Here is a 17197-nt window from a genome sequence, read left to right as displayed (position 1 = left end):
AAATTAAAGGTCTGTTGTTGTTCTAAACCTGTATGAGTTTCCTTCTGCTGTTGAATGTAAAAGTATATATTTGGAACAATACTGGTAACCCAACAGTTGCTGGGCCCCCATGACTTCCATAGTATGAAAAAAAAAATACACTACATGCAAAATAACAATCTTCGATTAGTAAAAATGTAAACTAAAGAAAGCGATCAATCGTTTTGCGTGGCATTAAGCTTTTCATTTAAACGCATTTTAAGCATTATGGGTTAAAAACAAATGTAACTGTTCATGGACATTAAGCAGTGGGACAGAATTCATTTTGGCAAATGCATGCATTAAGACGGTCAGGGCCTGATTGGCGTGGCCCGCACCTGCTCTACAGCGCCAGTCTAAACGACCTTTAATTTTTGGGTGAGCTATTCCTCTAAAGCAGCCTAATTTATTATTGCATTATAGCCTTGGAATCCGGCTTGTCCCGTAAATGGTCTTCTCACACTCTTTAACCTTGTGCACAAACAGATCCTTGCAAGTTTCCTTGCTAGAGAAGCATTTTTCTGCTTGCAAATTCTGCCATGTAATTAGCGAATCCACCATGGCGCGAGTGCAACTGGCTTTTAAAGGGAATGGGAGATGAGACTCTGATTGGTTTATTGCATGTTACACCCAAAACACACCCATTACTCATTAAGAGAATAGGGACAACCCTTTTAGACCATTTTCCTGTCGTTAAACTAGCAACAGTGGATTCTGACATGCCCTTAAGTGCACCTGTGCTGTGTGCTTTAGACCATACGCTTATATCATTAAAATAGGGCCCTAATAAATGGAGTAATGGCTGCAGAAAATGTAGCTTTGCCATCACTGGAATAAATTGTTTCAAAATATATTAAAATAGAAAATTGTTATTTTAAATTGTATTTCACAATATTATTGTTCTTGCTATATTGTTGGTCAAATAAATGCAGCCTTCTTTCAAAAACATGCCGACCCCAAATTCTTGAACGATAGTGTAAAATGGGGGAAAATTTGGTGCTGTTAAAGGAATTGCTGCAGAGCCGATCCTCCCTATACGCAAAATACGCAAGCTGCGTAGGGCCACCGAAACACCAGGGCTCTCAAAGATGATTTAATTTTAAGCTTCGTTTTTGAATTTGGCCAGTGGTTATGAAAACATAAATGATCATTTCTTTTAATGCGTTCCGCTGTCAACCTTTATACGTAAAAATCAGTCAAATCATGTAATGTGAATGTCGTACAGTCTTGCTCGAGACTAAAAAACGAGTTGAAAGCATACCGCGGAAGAGACACTGTTTCTCAAGCGCTTTCCGCGAGCGCGATTCGAGACGGAGTGAAACGCGGACAAATGCATTTAATTTATTCGTTCATAACCACTCATAGCCCACATACTAAAATCCAGTTCAGAATCCAGATCAGGCTTGATCAGAACTGCAAGAGTCACACCCTCCAACACATTTACAGTGCAAAAGTATTATAATTCATGAATGTGCACTGTTAGAATGTAGTCAGTCTTGACATGGATGTGTCATTATGAATGCACAACATATGTTAGACAAAATTCTCCATCTGCTCTATCAGGATGGTAATTGCTCTTTTCTTTTTTTTACATGTGACAGCCAAATGCATTATTCATTAGCTGAATGATAGCCAATACTAGGGCGCTGTCAGGAAGGTAGCGAATGGCAGAGATGTCCTCTTTTACCATTTTTTTTCTTGCTTGAAGTTAGTCACATGTAATGTGATGTGGCATTTAACTCCCAGTCATCATGACATAAACAAGTTTGTGTGTGTCATGGAGGGCTTTTGCTGTTTTTCTTCAGCTACTAGACGTGTGCTTGTGTACTGTATAGCAGGAAGCTGAAGTCATTAGTGGCAATAAGCAACTGGCTCGTACTCCTACTGTACGCTTACACATGCTTTGATTTTCAAACAGACACACACAGTCGAATTCAGTCTCTCCTTCTGCTGACATACTGAGAGAGAAAGCTCTTAAAATACAGAAAACAAAAGCAGCATAGATTCTTTATCTCAAGAATGGAAGGCCGCTCCACTCTGATTGGTGGTGATAAAGGGGATACTGTATGTATGAGGTTTTGCTTATATTGTATAGAACAAACATCCCTACTTTTAAGTCAGCTACACTGTGGGGATCAGCACACACACAAAAAATGGCTTATTTAACATACTAAGTACTGTATTAATTCAAACTGGAGGTTAGTATTTTGCTAAATATTTTTTAGGGCTATGAGAGATAAGTTGATAACTGAAGATATTAATTAAATATATTTACACAACAAAACACAATAAAAATAACACATTGACTGAGTGACTTTATTAGTTTCATTTTGTTTTCCAAAGACTGGTCAGAGTTATTTTATTCTGTTCATCTCTCTTTTCTTGCAGCGTATATCTATTCAAGAATACTTTGCATTCTCACCACTGTCACATTCAGCTTATTCACTGGGTTTTGTAAAGCAAAATTCTCTGTATAAACATGCATAAAACCTCCTTCATATTCATGACATGTGTCATGTCATGATTATGAAGGTGTCATGTCAGTCTTATGCACACCCCTTCAAGTAAAGTGTTACCCAAATTTCTTTGTGCATCTTTCTTGCAGAGTATATATTGGTCTCTGTACATTTAAAATATATATTATTTTGATATATTGTGGCTGTCACAATATCAGATTTTATCTCTTTTATTATCATGTCCAAGAGAATTCATGGTCACACTTTATAATAGGTGTAAAAAGACAGTATAAGTCATTATAATTCGTAATTATGTCCCCACTGGATGCAAGAATTGCCTCGTTTATAATGGGTTTTAATGTTTTTGTCTCTTCGCTCCGGCCGGGACACGGCATCACAATATGTAACATTTCCGTCACACGCTTGAGGTATTCGGCCAATCACAACGCACTGGATAGCTGGCCAATCAGAGCACACCTCGCTTTTCAGACCGATGAGCTTTGTAAAAATCGACGCGTTTCAGAAAGGCGGGGCATTGAGGAGAAACAATAATGCACAGTATGTGGAAAATAATGTGTTTTTTTAACAATATGTTTTTTTCATTACACCAAATACACAAAACAATGTTCATTTTAAGCAACGTCATATGACCCCTTTATCTACTATGTACTTACATTTAAATTAATCATTTGCAATGTACTTATACATGTTTTTACATTGTACTTACAGTATATAAAATAAAAAAATACCTACATGTAATATTTAATATATAAAAAATACCTATAACACCAACTAAGACCTTAATGTATCATTTCCCTTTTCAGGGCTAGTAAACTAAGTACAATTTACTCCTCCTACCATGGTGAAATTTGCAGGATGATGGAGGTAAAAGTGGGTGAACAGGTTGGTTGGTGTTATTGCCGCCTTTTGTGCTTACTGCTGATTGTCACTTCGTGCAGACTGGGGTGTCTAACAGAATCCAAAAAAAAACTCTCACACTGGCGAACTAACTTTTTTTCGGGTGTGGGTAGAGTGTCTCGCTTTTGTCTGTCATCTGCTCCGAAATGATTTTGTGTGGCAGTATTCACACTGCGTCATTGTCTCTCTTTTTTTTCAGTTTTTTTGACAGGTGGCATTGTTATACAGCCATCTACTATGTTAGACTGTCATCCAAAGTTTTTACCGCTGGCTTATTTATGATATTATCGTATGTGTAGTATTAACATGATATCAATATTTCATTCCTTAAACCAGTCAATACCGGCATATTGCGGCACCCCTAAAATATATATATATATATATATATATATATTTTATATTATATTTATCTATCTGTATATATATATATACACTGTATATGTAGCTGCCTTTATATTTCATCACACCCATGACCTTGACATTGCAAGCATCGTGCTTTTCAGTTTGCACTACAGGAATCCGAAAGTGGAAAGTCCCCACCATGATAGAAATATAAACTTGTGTGTGTGTTTGCGTGTAATTCTCTGTTTCCCTGCAGGCTGCCGGTTTGATCTACGTGGCTATTTGGTGTGTGGTAGATGCTATGAATGTCAATGCGTATCTCCACTGCTCTTCCTCCAGTTCTTCTCTTTCCACTATTCAGTCTTTATTTTTGAGTTGCTTTTTCTTTTCTTGATTTATTTTATTCATTTCCTGATTTGTTAATATTTCATATTAATAGTAGATACTTTGTGTCAAGCATGCAAGTGGTAAACATGAAGGAATAAAGACTCGGGCACAGGATTCTGACACCAGGACAAACGGCTACACACCAGGCCGCCACACACTTCATTACACATGCTCAAGATCACATGATGTTATCTCCATATGCTGAAGTCTGGAGCATTACGAACCAAATGAAAAGATGCATTAGTATATCATAGACCTCATTTTACCTCCTCACTCACTCACTCACTCTCCCTCTTTCTTTTTTTCCTCAGACGGTGACGGCTCCCAGGACCACCTGTTGCCGGTCTGCATGGATACTGAATGTGAAAGAAGTGCAATTTACCTGGCCAAGCCTGGAGAGAAAGAGGTACACAAGCCCTCCGTTATTACTCTGTCACACTCTTCCATCCCACCCTTTCATCTGTTTGCATCTGCAGAGTCAGTGAGCTCTCAGAGCTGCTGTGAGGACAGTGACAGGACTGTTTTAAACATTGTGTCACTATCACTTCTAAAAGTAATGGTAGATTTGAGAGATGGGTGATTTGAATGGGTCATTTAAATTTATATATTTTTTTAATTGATCAGAAAACCAGTACTTTTACCCAGCACAAAATTTTAAATGGATGTTTGGATTAAATGGATGTTTGATCTTACAATCAGTGGATCCCATGAGGGGCATTCAGGAAATCTTCTTGTATTCAGAGCATATATTTTCTGCTGAATATATGAAGATTCAAATTATGATAATAGATTACAATAAAAGCCTGTAATAATAGTGGCATATAGAGATTTAGAGCTCATTGTGTGAAGGTCTGCTGTGGTCTGGCAGCTCATGCTCTTAACTGAATGTCAGCCTCACAGTGGAAGACAGTGGTTATCTCTTTGCCCTCGCACACACACACACACACAGTCCGCCTGTCACAGGCCCTGGGACCAGAGAGAAAGGGAACAACGATGGACGGAGACTAGGAGAGGGCAAGAATGTAAAGGGTGGGGAACACGTGTCAGCTTTTGTCTGCCTGCCACAGGCGCTAGTCTTCACCATCAGATATAGTGAAAGGAAAGAAAAGTTTGACTCTTCCATTATTTATCACATTCTCTCTGTCCATTATTGGTCTTTCTTTCTTTTCTTCTCCGTTCTCTCCCCTTCCATTCTTTTTAGAGTTCAGAAAACAACAAGCTACACTGGTTTGAAAGAGTTTATTCAATGCTGCCAAATAATGTACTAGACTGATACAGACATAGCAGCACACATGGTGTATTGAAAAGAGAAGATACAAGAAAACAAACACTTGACAAAAGATGGAGAATAACAAAAGACAGGCTTGTGTTATAGTCAAAGAACGCAGTCTATGATTTAATTGGCCCAGGGATTTCTCTGTTTTTAAGCATGTTTGTGTGGACAGGGGTGTGTGTGTCTGCTAATCACACAATACGCTCTCTCACACATAGTCTGCTAAATAAACTAATTCTCTCTGTTTTCCTTTCCAGCTCATCTGCTTAATATTGACAGTGTAAACATGTAACATCACACTCATTAGAGTGATTATAGGGACAGCGATTGTCATCACCCTCACGCACACACAATTTTGGCTGGCCGTATAACTGGCCACTTCCAAGTCACTTCTACTGTAATTAAAGTTGGTGTGTGTACATTTTTGAAATTTAAAATTACAAATTTTCTTTATTTAATGACTGATTCACCATCAAAACTGGCCATTCTTATGTTTCTGGAATATTGTACAGTGTATTACACTCTTAAAAAGAAAGGTTCCTAAAGGGGGGTTTCACAGCAATGCCGTAGAAGAACCAGTTTTGGTTCCCCAAAATCCTTTCAGTGAACAGTTCTTAAAAGAACCATTTTTTATATTTATATTTTACATTTTAATAATCTAAAGACCCTTTTTCCACTGTAAAGAACCTTTTTTGGAATGCAAAGGTTCCATGGATGGTAAAGGTTCTTTGTGGAACCATTGATGCCAATAAAGAACCTTTATTTTTAAGAGTGTATATGATCTTCTCATTCCAGAAGCCAATAATGTGCATCTCAATAGGTGAAGAAAAGACAATCACTATTTCCATTTCATGCTAACTTTAAACATTTTTCTCCACCCCCTTTGGTTACTGTTGCTAACTCAGACAAGCTTTACAGAACGTCTTATAGGAATAAAATCAGTAATAGAGATTTCAGATTTTCGCTAAGATATTTTCATAAAATAGTACAAATTTGAATATCATTCTTATAGTACGTGGGTTGGAGTGAATTGTGATTATTTATTTTTTTTTTGCCTATTTTTGTTGTCTGTTACTTTAAATGCTCAAGCTCTTCAAAGACTGGTGGATTCTGATTGGCTGTCAGTGTTTTAATCATTCATCAGCTGGAAAAAAACAGTATTGAATGTTATTCCAATGATATTATTCCTCTTTATTGTTATAGTTACACAGCAGCTGTGGTGTAGACTTCAATACTCTTATAGAATTAGAATGTTTTTTAAAACTTTATGGTTACAGTTATCGTCTTTGGCGTTTAGCCTAATATTTAGCTACCTTAAAATACTGTTTGCATCGTTAGATTTTTTTTTGTCCATTTTACCTGTAAAAAAGGTCTCATTTGTATATTTTTTTTAGGTTTAGCTTCTAGCTCTACAAGCAGTTTTTCGGTCATTTTTGTCCTCAAAATTGTACAGTCAGTCAGACATCTATTTCTTGATGTTCACATTTCGTTCACACCTGTACGCTTTTCACCCTTCCCAAGATTTAAATGATTACCTGAATTGTAGACATGATTTCCGGGCTCTGAAAGAATGAGAGAGAGGAAGGGCTTTGGGATCACCACAGAATTAAACTATCCCTTAAGCTGCAATGCAGCAAAGCGGCATCCATAAAACATGGCACGAGAAAGAAAGAGAGATGGGGAGGAAATGATGGAGAGCGAAGCAATAGATTGTCTGAGGTGGTGGAAGTGAGCGTCTGTGTACGTGTGTATTGAATTTCAACAGAGTCGTGAGGAAGTGAAAAGGAGAAGGAGGGAGGGATGGACGCCTTCATAGGCCGAGCTGCTCTCTCTCTCTCTCAGCCCGGGGAGTCTCACACTTATTCATTTCATTTTCATGTACTCTGTAATAGCAACTTTGTTTCCAGCTTGGCAGCATCAGCTGAGTGTGTCAGGCCATTTATTTCATTCTTTTTTTCTCTCAGAGGAGTATAAATAATATTTACGCTCACTCTCACATCTCACACTCTGAAATCTGCCTGCCCTGTGTATGTGTTTCTGTCTGGATATTTGCTCATTGTCTCATTGTCTGTGTATCTCGTGAGTCTGAAATCACCTAAAGCGTCAGTCTCTGAGCAGTTTGTTTAATGGTATTGATCCGTGTAAGTGTAGATGTTGCTTTGTATCTGACTGCTTCTCTTTATCATGACATCTCTGAATTATCAGAAGTAAGTGTCCTGTGGGCAAAGCTACTGAGGGCTACATTTCCCAGACTTCCGTATAGAGACATCTCCTGAGGAGGTTAGATTGGCCATTATCTGCTTAGCCCATACAGTGCACTGAGGCCTTCATTTAGTCTCTCGCTCAGGCAGCTGGTGATTCTATCATTACTCATGGAGTCCCGTTCCCCTCGTGTCACAGCACCACCTGTTCGGCTTGTATGCTGCCACTCATGAGTTGTTAGTCGACCCACACAGAATCTGAATGGTTTATAACATTATCTAAACTGATTAAGGGGGAATGTGTGCAGATTTGAATATGGTCAAATGTGCTAATGGGAGCTGAGAGGGCTGCGCACTTATTGGCAGCTGAAAGCATTATCAGAAATTAGCCAAAATAGAAGTTTTATCTGATGAGCAGTTCCACCCAGAAACTCAGCGCACAGAACTCAACAGAAAACTCCACAAATTTGTGCACTTGTCATTCGCAAAGTTTTAGACAACTAGGCAGTTGCTAAAGTGTTCAGAATGGTTTCTAGGGCTTTGTGTGTTTGTGCCGCAGAGTTAAAGGTACAACTGTGGTTAATGGTGCATCGTGCTACATGAAGCATCTGCAGTATACGTGCAATGAAATGTCTGACAGATCTGGATTTCAACCTTGGACATTTTTTGTGATGACATTCTGTTTAATGTCATCTGAAACAATTCTAAAGAAGTCCTTAGAGCTTTCCTTTGAGGGCACTGCACAGGCCGAGTCATTAGTTCTTTCCTTAAGTGACTCCTGCTAATGTTCTGTGCTTTAACATTCACAACAGCTAGTCTGTCAAGGGACAATTTTTTTCATCAATTTCGCCTTTATGTAGTCAGTGAAGGTTTTTTTTTTTTTCGATAAGCTGATCTGGCTCCACTGCAGTAAGATGCCGCGCCTATTTTAGTTTATCAAACCTCATACGCCTCTGAAAGACATTTATGCTATGACCTGTACAGATTAGGGATCTAACGATTCCCATTATAAACAAACCATATGGTTCACCGCCCACATCTCATGTCTAACCATGTCTCTGAAAATGCTGTTCTTTGACTTTTGTTAAGTGTAATTATGGTAATTCTCAGTTTTGACAGTTTATGACAGTTTATCCTGCAGTTATGGCATTGAGATGTCTCCTTTTAAATTTGAGTTATTTGTGATTTGCATTACTTAACTCTGAAGAACGACTGAAAACATCATCGATACTAATGATTTCTCACTAGAGCAGTGCTGGAACAGTTGAAATATTGAATATATATCCCACTTGTTTTTGAACATTATTCTGGCCCATGAGATACTGAATGTCTGTTGCCAGTGTCACAGTAATCGTTGACAAAGACAGCAAAACTGTTAATTTTATTTATTTTATTGTATATTAAATTAAATACCCATTAAGCACATGGCTTAATGCTTTTAAATGGTGAAAGGGCCTTATTGAAAAATAAATATAGGCAATCAATATTAATCATGTAATAATATTTTAAAGGAATTGTTCACTAACAAATGAAAAAGTTATCATTTACATGCCTTCATGTCATTCCAAATCTGTATAAATTTCTTTCTTCTGTGTAACATTTTGAAAGATGTCTTTTGTGTTTTTGTCTGTACTATGAAAGTCAGTGGGATTAGTGTTGTTTTGTATGGACAGTTCTGTGCATACAAAACCTTATTTATATTGTTTTTTGTGTGCCACGGAAGAAAATAAGTCATACAGGTTTGGAACAACATGAAGGAATAAATGATGAAATAATTTTTAATTTTAAGTGAACTATCCCTTTAACATACACTACTGTTCAGAAGTTTTGGGTTTTTATATATTAGTCTATTATGCGCACCAAGGCTGCATTTATTTGATCAAAAATACAGTTAAAACAGTGATATTGACAGAGGTGGACAGTAATGCAGTACATTTACTTTAGTATTGTACTTAAGTACACTTTTTGCTGGGATGTGGGAGTGGTGGAAAGCGTAGCTCGGCTAAAACAGGGACTTTTTGCGCTTTAGTAAACAAAGCCACAGGGTTGGAGTCTTGGCAATGCGAACGTGATGATGTCTCCCCGACTGATATGAGGGAGGGAGGAAAATGGGCCATTTGTATTCTGTGCACAGCGTCTTCTCTATCTAAGATGTCCCATTACTTTTGCTAAGGAAAGGCTATCATGGCTTTCTGCATTAAAGAGATCATTCTCTCCCTCTTCCCCTCTCTGTCACTTTGGCAACAACGGCATAGTCTAATTCGCTGGCATTTTGGCTGTTCGGTCGCATGGTGTTTGCTGGGCTCATGCCGTCATTTACACAAATGAAACACGTCAAATGATGTAAGTGGCTCATAACATGACAAACTGTCATGTAATCGCTGGTGCTGAGGTATCCCATCATCCTTAGTGTCGAGACGCTCATGGCATTGCGGTGGCATTAATGCAGGTCTCTCCCAGCTGTGTTCAGCCAATAAACATCTTAAAGCAGGAAGCCAAATGAGAAATTAGCGTGTTTTCTATGGTAGTTGGTTAATTACAGAGTGTCTTGTTATCCTGGAAGACACTGATTAGCTTCCGTCTCATTTCTGTTTGATTGGACTGAAGGTGTGTGTGTGTGTGTGTGTGTGTGTGTGTGTGTGAGTGGGTCTGTGTGCTCGAGTTCGGGTTGATTGGGTTAATCAGTAGAGCAGCGGATAGCAGGATGGGAGGCTAATTCTAGCAGAGAGTTACCTCTCTCTTCTCTGTGATCAGCAGCAGGCCTCCTCTCATCCATCACACACACTCTGAGGTGCCAGTTGTAGTCTTAGAAATGCAAAGGCGTCTTTTTGTACGAGTCATGCCACGTGTTCACCTGGTCGGCCTCAATGAACTGTCAGGTAGATGTTCTCCACAAACAGGATGATAAATGTGCAGAGTCTTTGTTAGGAAGGCCTGGCTGATTCTCAGATGAGTTCTCACATCCTTTTAAACAATGAGCGGCATACACGGGCTCTCTAGGCACCTGCCAGAAGAGTAGCCCAAACCCTCCCCTGACCTGTCAGAGAGTCCAGGTCTGTGTAAAGCAGATGGTGGGAAAATACTCTCTCGGTTGTATGGCGGCTTAAAGTATAATCTGTTTACTAGGCTTGAATTATTGACTTAAAACCTGTTCGCATTTCTCCAAAGGCTGCTGATAAGCAGGACATTTTGCCAGTCACATCCTGTCGGGCTTATTTCTGCGTGAATTTTGTACGGTGCCTTTTACATCCCTCTCTGTGTGACCCTGCCGGCCTCCTCCACTCTTCCATTAGCATTAGAGATTGAGGGATGTCGTCGCATGTAGCGTAATGATGTGTGCTAGGCTCTGTTCAATGGTACAGGTCGGCACTGCCAGTCTGGTTTGCTGCCAACAGTCTTCATTGGCCAGCAGCTAATGCCGCCAACACCTATTCTCAACGGCAGCTGGTTCAGGTTATTTTTAAACTTTGGAAGGATGTTTTCAATGTAGATCAAACCTGCTCATATTCAGACTGTCTAGATGCCAAGTTTGGCACATGCAAGCAGTTCTCGCTTTCATCGTAAAGCAGGATATGTCTCACCATCTAATTCTCAATACCTTTACTGGCTAAATCATCTCTTAGTCTTTCATGTTTGCTATATTTTTCTCTTGCTTTTTCCTAATCTTCTGAAGGCCTGTTCACACCACAACGAATGTTCGGTGTGAATATTCGGTGAGATAAACATTTTGAATGAACGGCTGTTAATGCGTCTGTCCGGACTGACAAACATTTGCATTCTGTCAATGCAACTGATTCTTTTACAGAGAGGTGTTGTAATCTCTTTTCTATCAAACTGTAAATGAAGCTGGCTAACCAATAAGATTCACATGCACAGAAACATTGCTGTCACATAAAACTGTGACTTGAATTGATGCACTTAAACATGCATCAATTTGACTCTAACTATCAGCTAGAAGGACTTGAGTAGACCCATTCTGTGTTCACCACAATGTCAGCCTTGTGATTTCCATCTACCCTCCCTAATAAATCAATAAGACTTAGCATTAACCGGCAGTCAGCACTGATATAAGTCAATTTACACAAGCAGACACAGAGTGATGGAAGCCGATTGTAGATGGCCACAAGGGCAATGGCTGTTTGCATAATCATTTCTATGTTGAATAAAAAAAGAGTCTTCAATTCAGCGGAATTCAGCTGGGAGTTAAGGCCATTCTGTGTGAGTGGCTTCTTGAGAGAAAGAGATGTTTTGTTTTTGTATGTGAAGCTTTACTGTAGTTCTTAATAGTAGAGTGGAAGTAAAGGACTCTGGGATAGCTCACACACACAGAAACGGAACCGAATGTGTGCATGCATTTTATAGTGTCTCAACATGTACCAGCATGTACACCCACTCAGAGTCGTTCATAAGGATCATTTGTTTTATTTCAGCTGGTATTGAGGTTCTCAACAATAATGGCCCTAGTTTAGAAATGGTTTGCCAAGCATGTTCAATTTAAAACCCTGTCAGTATTTCTACTTAGTTATGATGAGCCATCAGTAAGTGTGCCCATAAGCTGTCATAACATCTCATAACCTGTTTTAACAGCCCATCAGTCAGAACTGCTTACTTAGGACCCGTGGTGGGGGTTGAGGTCTGGCTCAGCAGACCTATGGGAGGGAAGCGTTCCAGGAGCTTAAGAACCATTAAACATTCATTAACTGAGTGAGTACAACGAATGTTCGGTGTGAATATTCGGTGAGATAAACATTTTGAATGAACGGCTGTTAATGCGTCTGTCCGGACTGACAAACATTTGCATTCTGTCAATGCAACTGATTCTTTTACAGAGAGGTGTTGTAATCTCTTTTCTATCAAACTGTAAATGAAGCTGGCTAACCAATAAGATTCACATGCACAGAAACATTGCTGTCACATAAAACTGTGACTTGAATTGATGCACTTAAACATGCATCAATTTGACTCTAACTATCAGCTAGAAGGACTTGAGTAGACCCATTCTGTGTTCACCACAATGTCAGCCTTGTGATTTCCATCTACCCTCCCTAATAAATCAATAAGACTTAGCATTAACCGGCAGTCAGCACTGATATAAGTCAATTTACACAAGCAGACACAGAGTGATGGAAGCCGATTGTAGATGGCCACAAGGGCAATGGCTGTTTGCATAATCATTTCTATGTTGAATAAAAAAAGAGTCTTCAATTCAGCGGAATTCAGCTGGGAGTTAAGGCCATTCTGTGTGAGTGGCTTCTTGAGAGAAAGAGATGTTTTGTTTTTGTATGTGAAGCTTTACTGTAGTTCTTAATAGTAGAGTGGAAGTAAAGGACTCTGGGATAGCTCACACACACAGAAACGGAACCGAATGTGTGCATGCATTTTATAGTGTCTCAACATGTACCAGCATGTACACCCACTCAGAGTCGTTCATAAGGATCATTTGTTTTATTTCAGCTGGTATTGAGGTTCTCAACAATAATGGCCCTAGTTTAGAAATGGTTTGCCAAGCATGTTCAATTTAAAACCCTGTCAGTATTTCTACTTAGTTATGATGAGCCATCAGTAAGTGTGCCCATAAGCTGTCATAACATCTCATAACCTGTTTTAACAGCCCATCAGTCAGAACTGCTTACTTAGGACCCGTGGTGGGGGTTGAGGTCTGGCTCAGCAGACCTATGGGAGGGAAGCGTTCCAGGAGCTTAAGAACCATTAAACATTCATTAACTGAGTGAGTGAAAGAAAGAAAGAAAGAAAGAAAGAAAGAAAGAAAGAAAGAAAGAAAGAAAGAAAGAAAGAAAGAAAGAAAGAAAGAAAGAAAGAAAGAAAGAAAGAAAGAAAGAAAGAAAGAAAGAAAGAAAGAAAGAAAGAAAGAAAGAAAGAAAGAAAGAAAGAAAGAATGAGTGAGTGAAAGAAAGAAAGAAAGAAAGAAAGAAAGAAAGAAAGAATGAAAGCAGGAGAGAGGGAAAATGAGAGTGAACACATGTCAGTGAAATGAAGATGGGTTTATCTTGGTTGTCATTCATCCAGGTCATAATAGGATATCTGGCAAAATTAATTAATTTATAACTAGATGATATTTCTCATTATTAACTCATATAAGATGTTTTCATAGTTGACAATCATGAAAAAAACTAGACATTTAACCTTTACACATTGACATCATATAACTCACGGATGCTTTTCTCTGAAAGTTAGCAATTGTTATATCTCTAATTTGGTTTAAAGGTTAGTTATTGTTACATTTCATCACGGTTTACAACTTATAGCAAAAAAATAATAATAATACTCGATCTTACCACTGCCTTTGATACAATAGACCATGGTATCCCATCAAGGGCATAGCCTTACAGTGGTTTAGTTCTTATCTTAAAGATGATAACTTTTTCTGTAGTTTTCAGCAAGTTCTCCTCATCTTCAGCCCCAATTGTTAGTGGGGTTCCTCAGGGGTCTATATTGAGTCCCCCTTTTTTAAATCTTCCTCTTGGAAGTATTATTTGGCAACATAGTACTTTTTATTTATTTGCTGTGCTGATAACTCTCAGATAAATTTGCCTTGGAAAACTGGTGACTCCATCCAGCCTTCTCTGGACTGCTTCGAGGACAGTCTTGGTTATCAAATTACTGTCTCCAGCATAATAATGACAAAACTGAAATAATTATTTTGGTCCCCTGAAATCTAGATGTTGCCTGGTTAATAAGCTTGGAAATCATTTTCCTTCAATTTCGCTTCAGGTGAGAAATTTGGGTGTCGTTCTTGAACTTTGAGTCAAACACATTAACTCAGTTGTTAAGAATAGTTGAGCTAAAAATCATTTCTAAAACCATTTTAGTTTTTTCAGGATTTGGAGAAAGTTATTAACATTTTTATTTCCTCACAATTGTTGTGATTCTGTCTATCTTGGTCTTCGTCAATCTTCACTCTCACACCTTCATATGGTCCAGAATGCTGCTGCAAGGCTGTTAACATCGGCTAAAAAAATATGATCATATCACTCCAATTTTAGTCTCCCTTCATTGGCTTCCGGTTTATTTTAGGATCCAGTTTAAGATGATGTTTGTTTTTAAAGCCCTTAATGATCAAGCCCCATCGTACATTAAAGATCTTATCCTCCTTTACTTATCTAGCAGATCTTCTGATAAAGCACTTTAGCATGTCCCACAATCTTGTCTAAAATTATAGGCTGATACAACTTTTTTTGGTCGCTGGCCCTATAGCCTATGGAATCAGCTACCTTGCACCTTGAAAGTTAGTTATTATTGAAAGTTAGTTATTGTTTTATCTCTACTCTATGGATTAAAGTTTAGTTACAGTGTTGTGTCTCTAATGGTTGAAGGTTTGCAGTTATTGTGACTAACTGTTTGAATGTTAGTTTTTGTAATCTAGCAGTTTAAACATTATTTGTTACATCTCTATTTGAAGCTTAATTATGTTGCTAACTTTCTGAAGTTAGCTATTGTTACGTCTCTGATGTTTAAAGGTTAGTTATTGTAACTGTTTGACAGTTGTTAGTGTTGTTATATACACTAGTGTTTTAAAGGTTAGTTATTGTTATGTTTGATAATCAGTATGTTACATCTCTAGCAGTTATAAGGTTAGTTATTTTCTCAAATTTTTGAAGGTTAATTATGTTTGAGGGTATATAGGTTAGTTATATCTTTAATTGTTTAGCTATTGTGATGCTTAAACTGTTTGTACGTTTTGTAATTGTTACTGTATATCTTTAACAGTCTGAACTGCATATCAAATATTTTAAACCACGGTTTAACAGAAATTGTCCTAGATAACCTGTCAAGCGCTTAGCGGGAAATGGTGCTGCAATGTAAACAAACATTGCAGGACTCTCACATTTGCTCATAATGAGGCAGCTAGGCTTACAGTGCACACCATGACTCACGAGCTTGACTTCTATTTTTCTTTTCAGTGGAAAGGAGACTAACATTAATTAGTTCTTCTTGCTTTAGAGATATTACCAATATTTGCTTTAGACAAATTATTTTGTACAAATGCAAAATAGTTTGTACAAATACACACATTCTCTCTTTGCCTGATTCATGCATTGCTGATTCTGGCTGTGTACTGAGGGTCAGGAGAAAATCTTATTATCAGCCATTACAGAACGCTCTGCCTTCTTTCTCCTGCATTCCCTCTTTACCACTTTGTGTCCATCTCCCCTCTCCCTGCAATCTCTCTCTCTCTCCCTCCCTCCTGTCTCTGTGCCTCCATCCCCATGGATGTAAACATGCAGAGATGCACCTGGCACTCTGTTTTACATTCATGAGTGAGTAAAGCCTGTAGCATCTGCGCCTGTGCCTCCCCCACACACGTGCAAGTGACTGAACCCAGAGAGCAAGAGAACCATAATGCTGCACTGCCTGGTGTGCTGCTTTGCTTGGGCTACATTCAGTCCAAATTATTATTTTTTTTGAGTTGTTCACATGACCTGTTAATTTTGGCTCATATCAGAGACTGGTTTAAACAAGCGACATTCCTAAACTGCTACCCAACCTCCCTACTCATCATCAACTAATTTAATAATGTCATTTTGTCACTTTATAAAATCAGAAAAACTTTAGTCAGTATTACACAGTATTACATGTCTAATATGCAGTAATATTTATTTTAAACATTTAATTTTGTACTTTGTGTAATACTTCATATAGTGATTCGTTAGTTAACTGCTTGAACTGTGTTGTGAATTTAGTTAACTTTTGAACAATTATATTGCTTTTCCTTTTAGTTTAGCAGTGATCTCTTGTACTATGTGCCAGCTCATGTAACTGAATTGCCTTCCTCTGTTGTTCCAGTGGGTGCCGGTGCTGACAGACTTCAGGAGGAAGGATTCTGTGTGGGGATTTGTGTCTTCAGACATTCCCATCACCCTGCACTTAGGAGACTACAACATGGACGGCTTTCCTGATGCCCTTGTCATTCTTCGTAACACCAGTGCTAGGTAAGTCAGCATCAGTGCTGGGTAGCCAAAATCTGTACTCAAGTACAAATAATGTTGTTTATTTATCAATAATTACTCAAGTAGGAGCATAAGTCGTTATACAACTGATTATTTGAGTAAGAGGAAGAGAGCATCCAGTGAAATTACTGTTCAAATAATGAGTACTGTTTACATAGGATCTGATCATAGTTCAGAATAAAGCACTGGTGGTGATAATGGTGAAATGGCGAAAAAAGTATATGAATGGAGACATTATGAAACTGAACATGTTTCATAATGCAAATGGTCACCCAAAAATGGGAAGATGTATACACATCTTGGGTTTTGGGTGGAGAACTAAAATCGTATCTCACTAAAATCAGTAGATTTGCACAGCATCTTGAGATAGATACACCAGATTAATAAAACAAAATGTCTCAATTCGAAGAGTTAAAAATACTTTCCTTAAATTGAGGACCTACTCTTAAGAAGTTTTTTTTTCTTCACACAAGTTACTTAAGGAAATTTGTCAGAGTACTTGTAAAGCATTACGACCCACCTCTCAAAGGCAGTGACTTGTGTGTTAAGAAGTGAATGGCTTAGACGGTCTCTTTTCAGCAAGATTTTTAGCAAGGAGATAATTTGTTATCAATATTGAATCGCAAAGAAAGG

General features: G+C 38.3%; 1 protein-coding gene across 1 annotated transcript in view; it reads left to right on the top strand.

Moving 5' to 3' along the window:
• LOC107757779 (T-cell immunomodulatory protein-like) overlaps positions 1–17197 on the top strand; it is a 130562-nt gene that overhangs the window by 47932 nt on the left and 65433 nt on the right. The window contains exons 9-10 of the mRNA XM_016575356.1: positions 4433–4527; positions 16401–16546. Of these exons, the coding sequence (XP_016430842.1) occupies positions 4433–4527; positions 16401–16546 (241 nt within the window). The remainder of the gene's footprint in view (positions 1–4432; positions 4528–16400; positions 16547–17197) is intronic.

This window comes from Sinocyclocheilus rhinocerous, unplaced genomic scaffold (genome assembly GCF_001515625.1).
Source record: "Sinocyclocheilus rhinocerous isolate Xijiao unplaced genomic scaffold, SAMN03320098_v1.1 scaffold294, whole genome shotgun sequence".
NCBI lineage: Eukaryota > Metazoa > Chordata > Actinopteri > Cypriniformes > Cyprinidae > Sinocyclocheilus > Sinocyclocheilus rhinocerous.
This window is presented reverse-complemented; position numbering and strand designations above follow the sequence as displayed.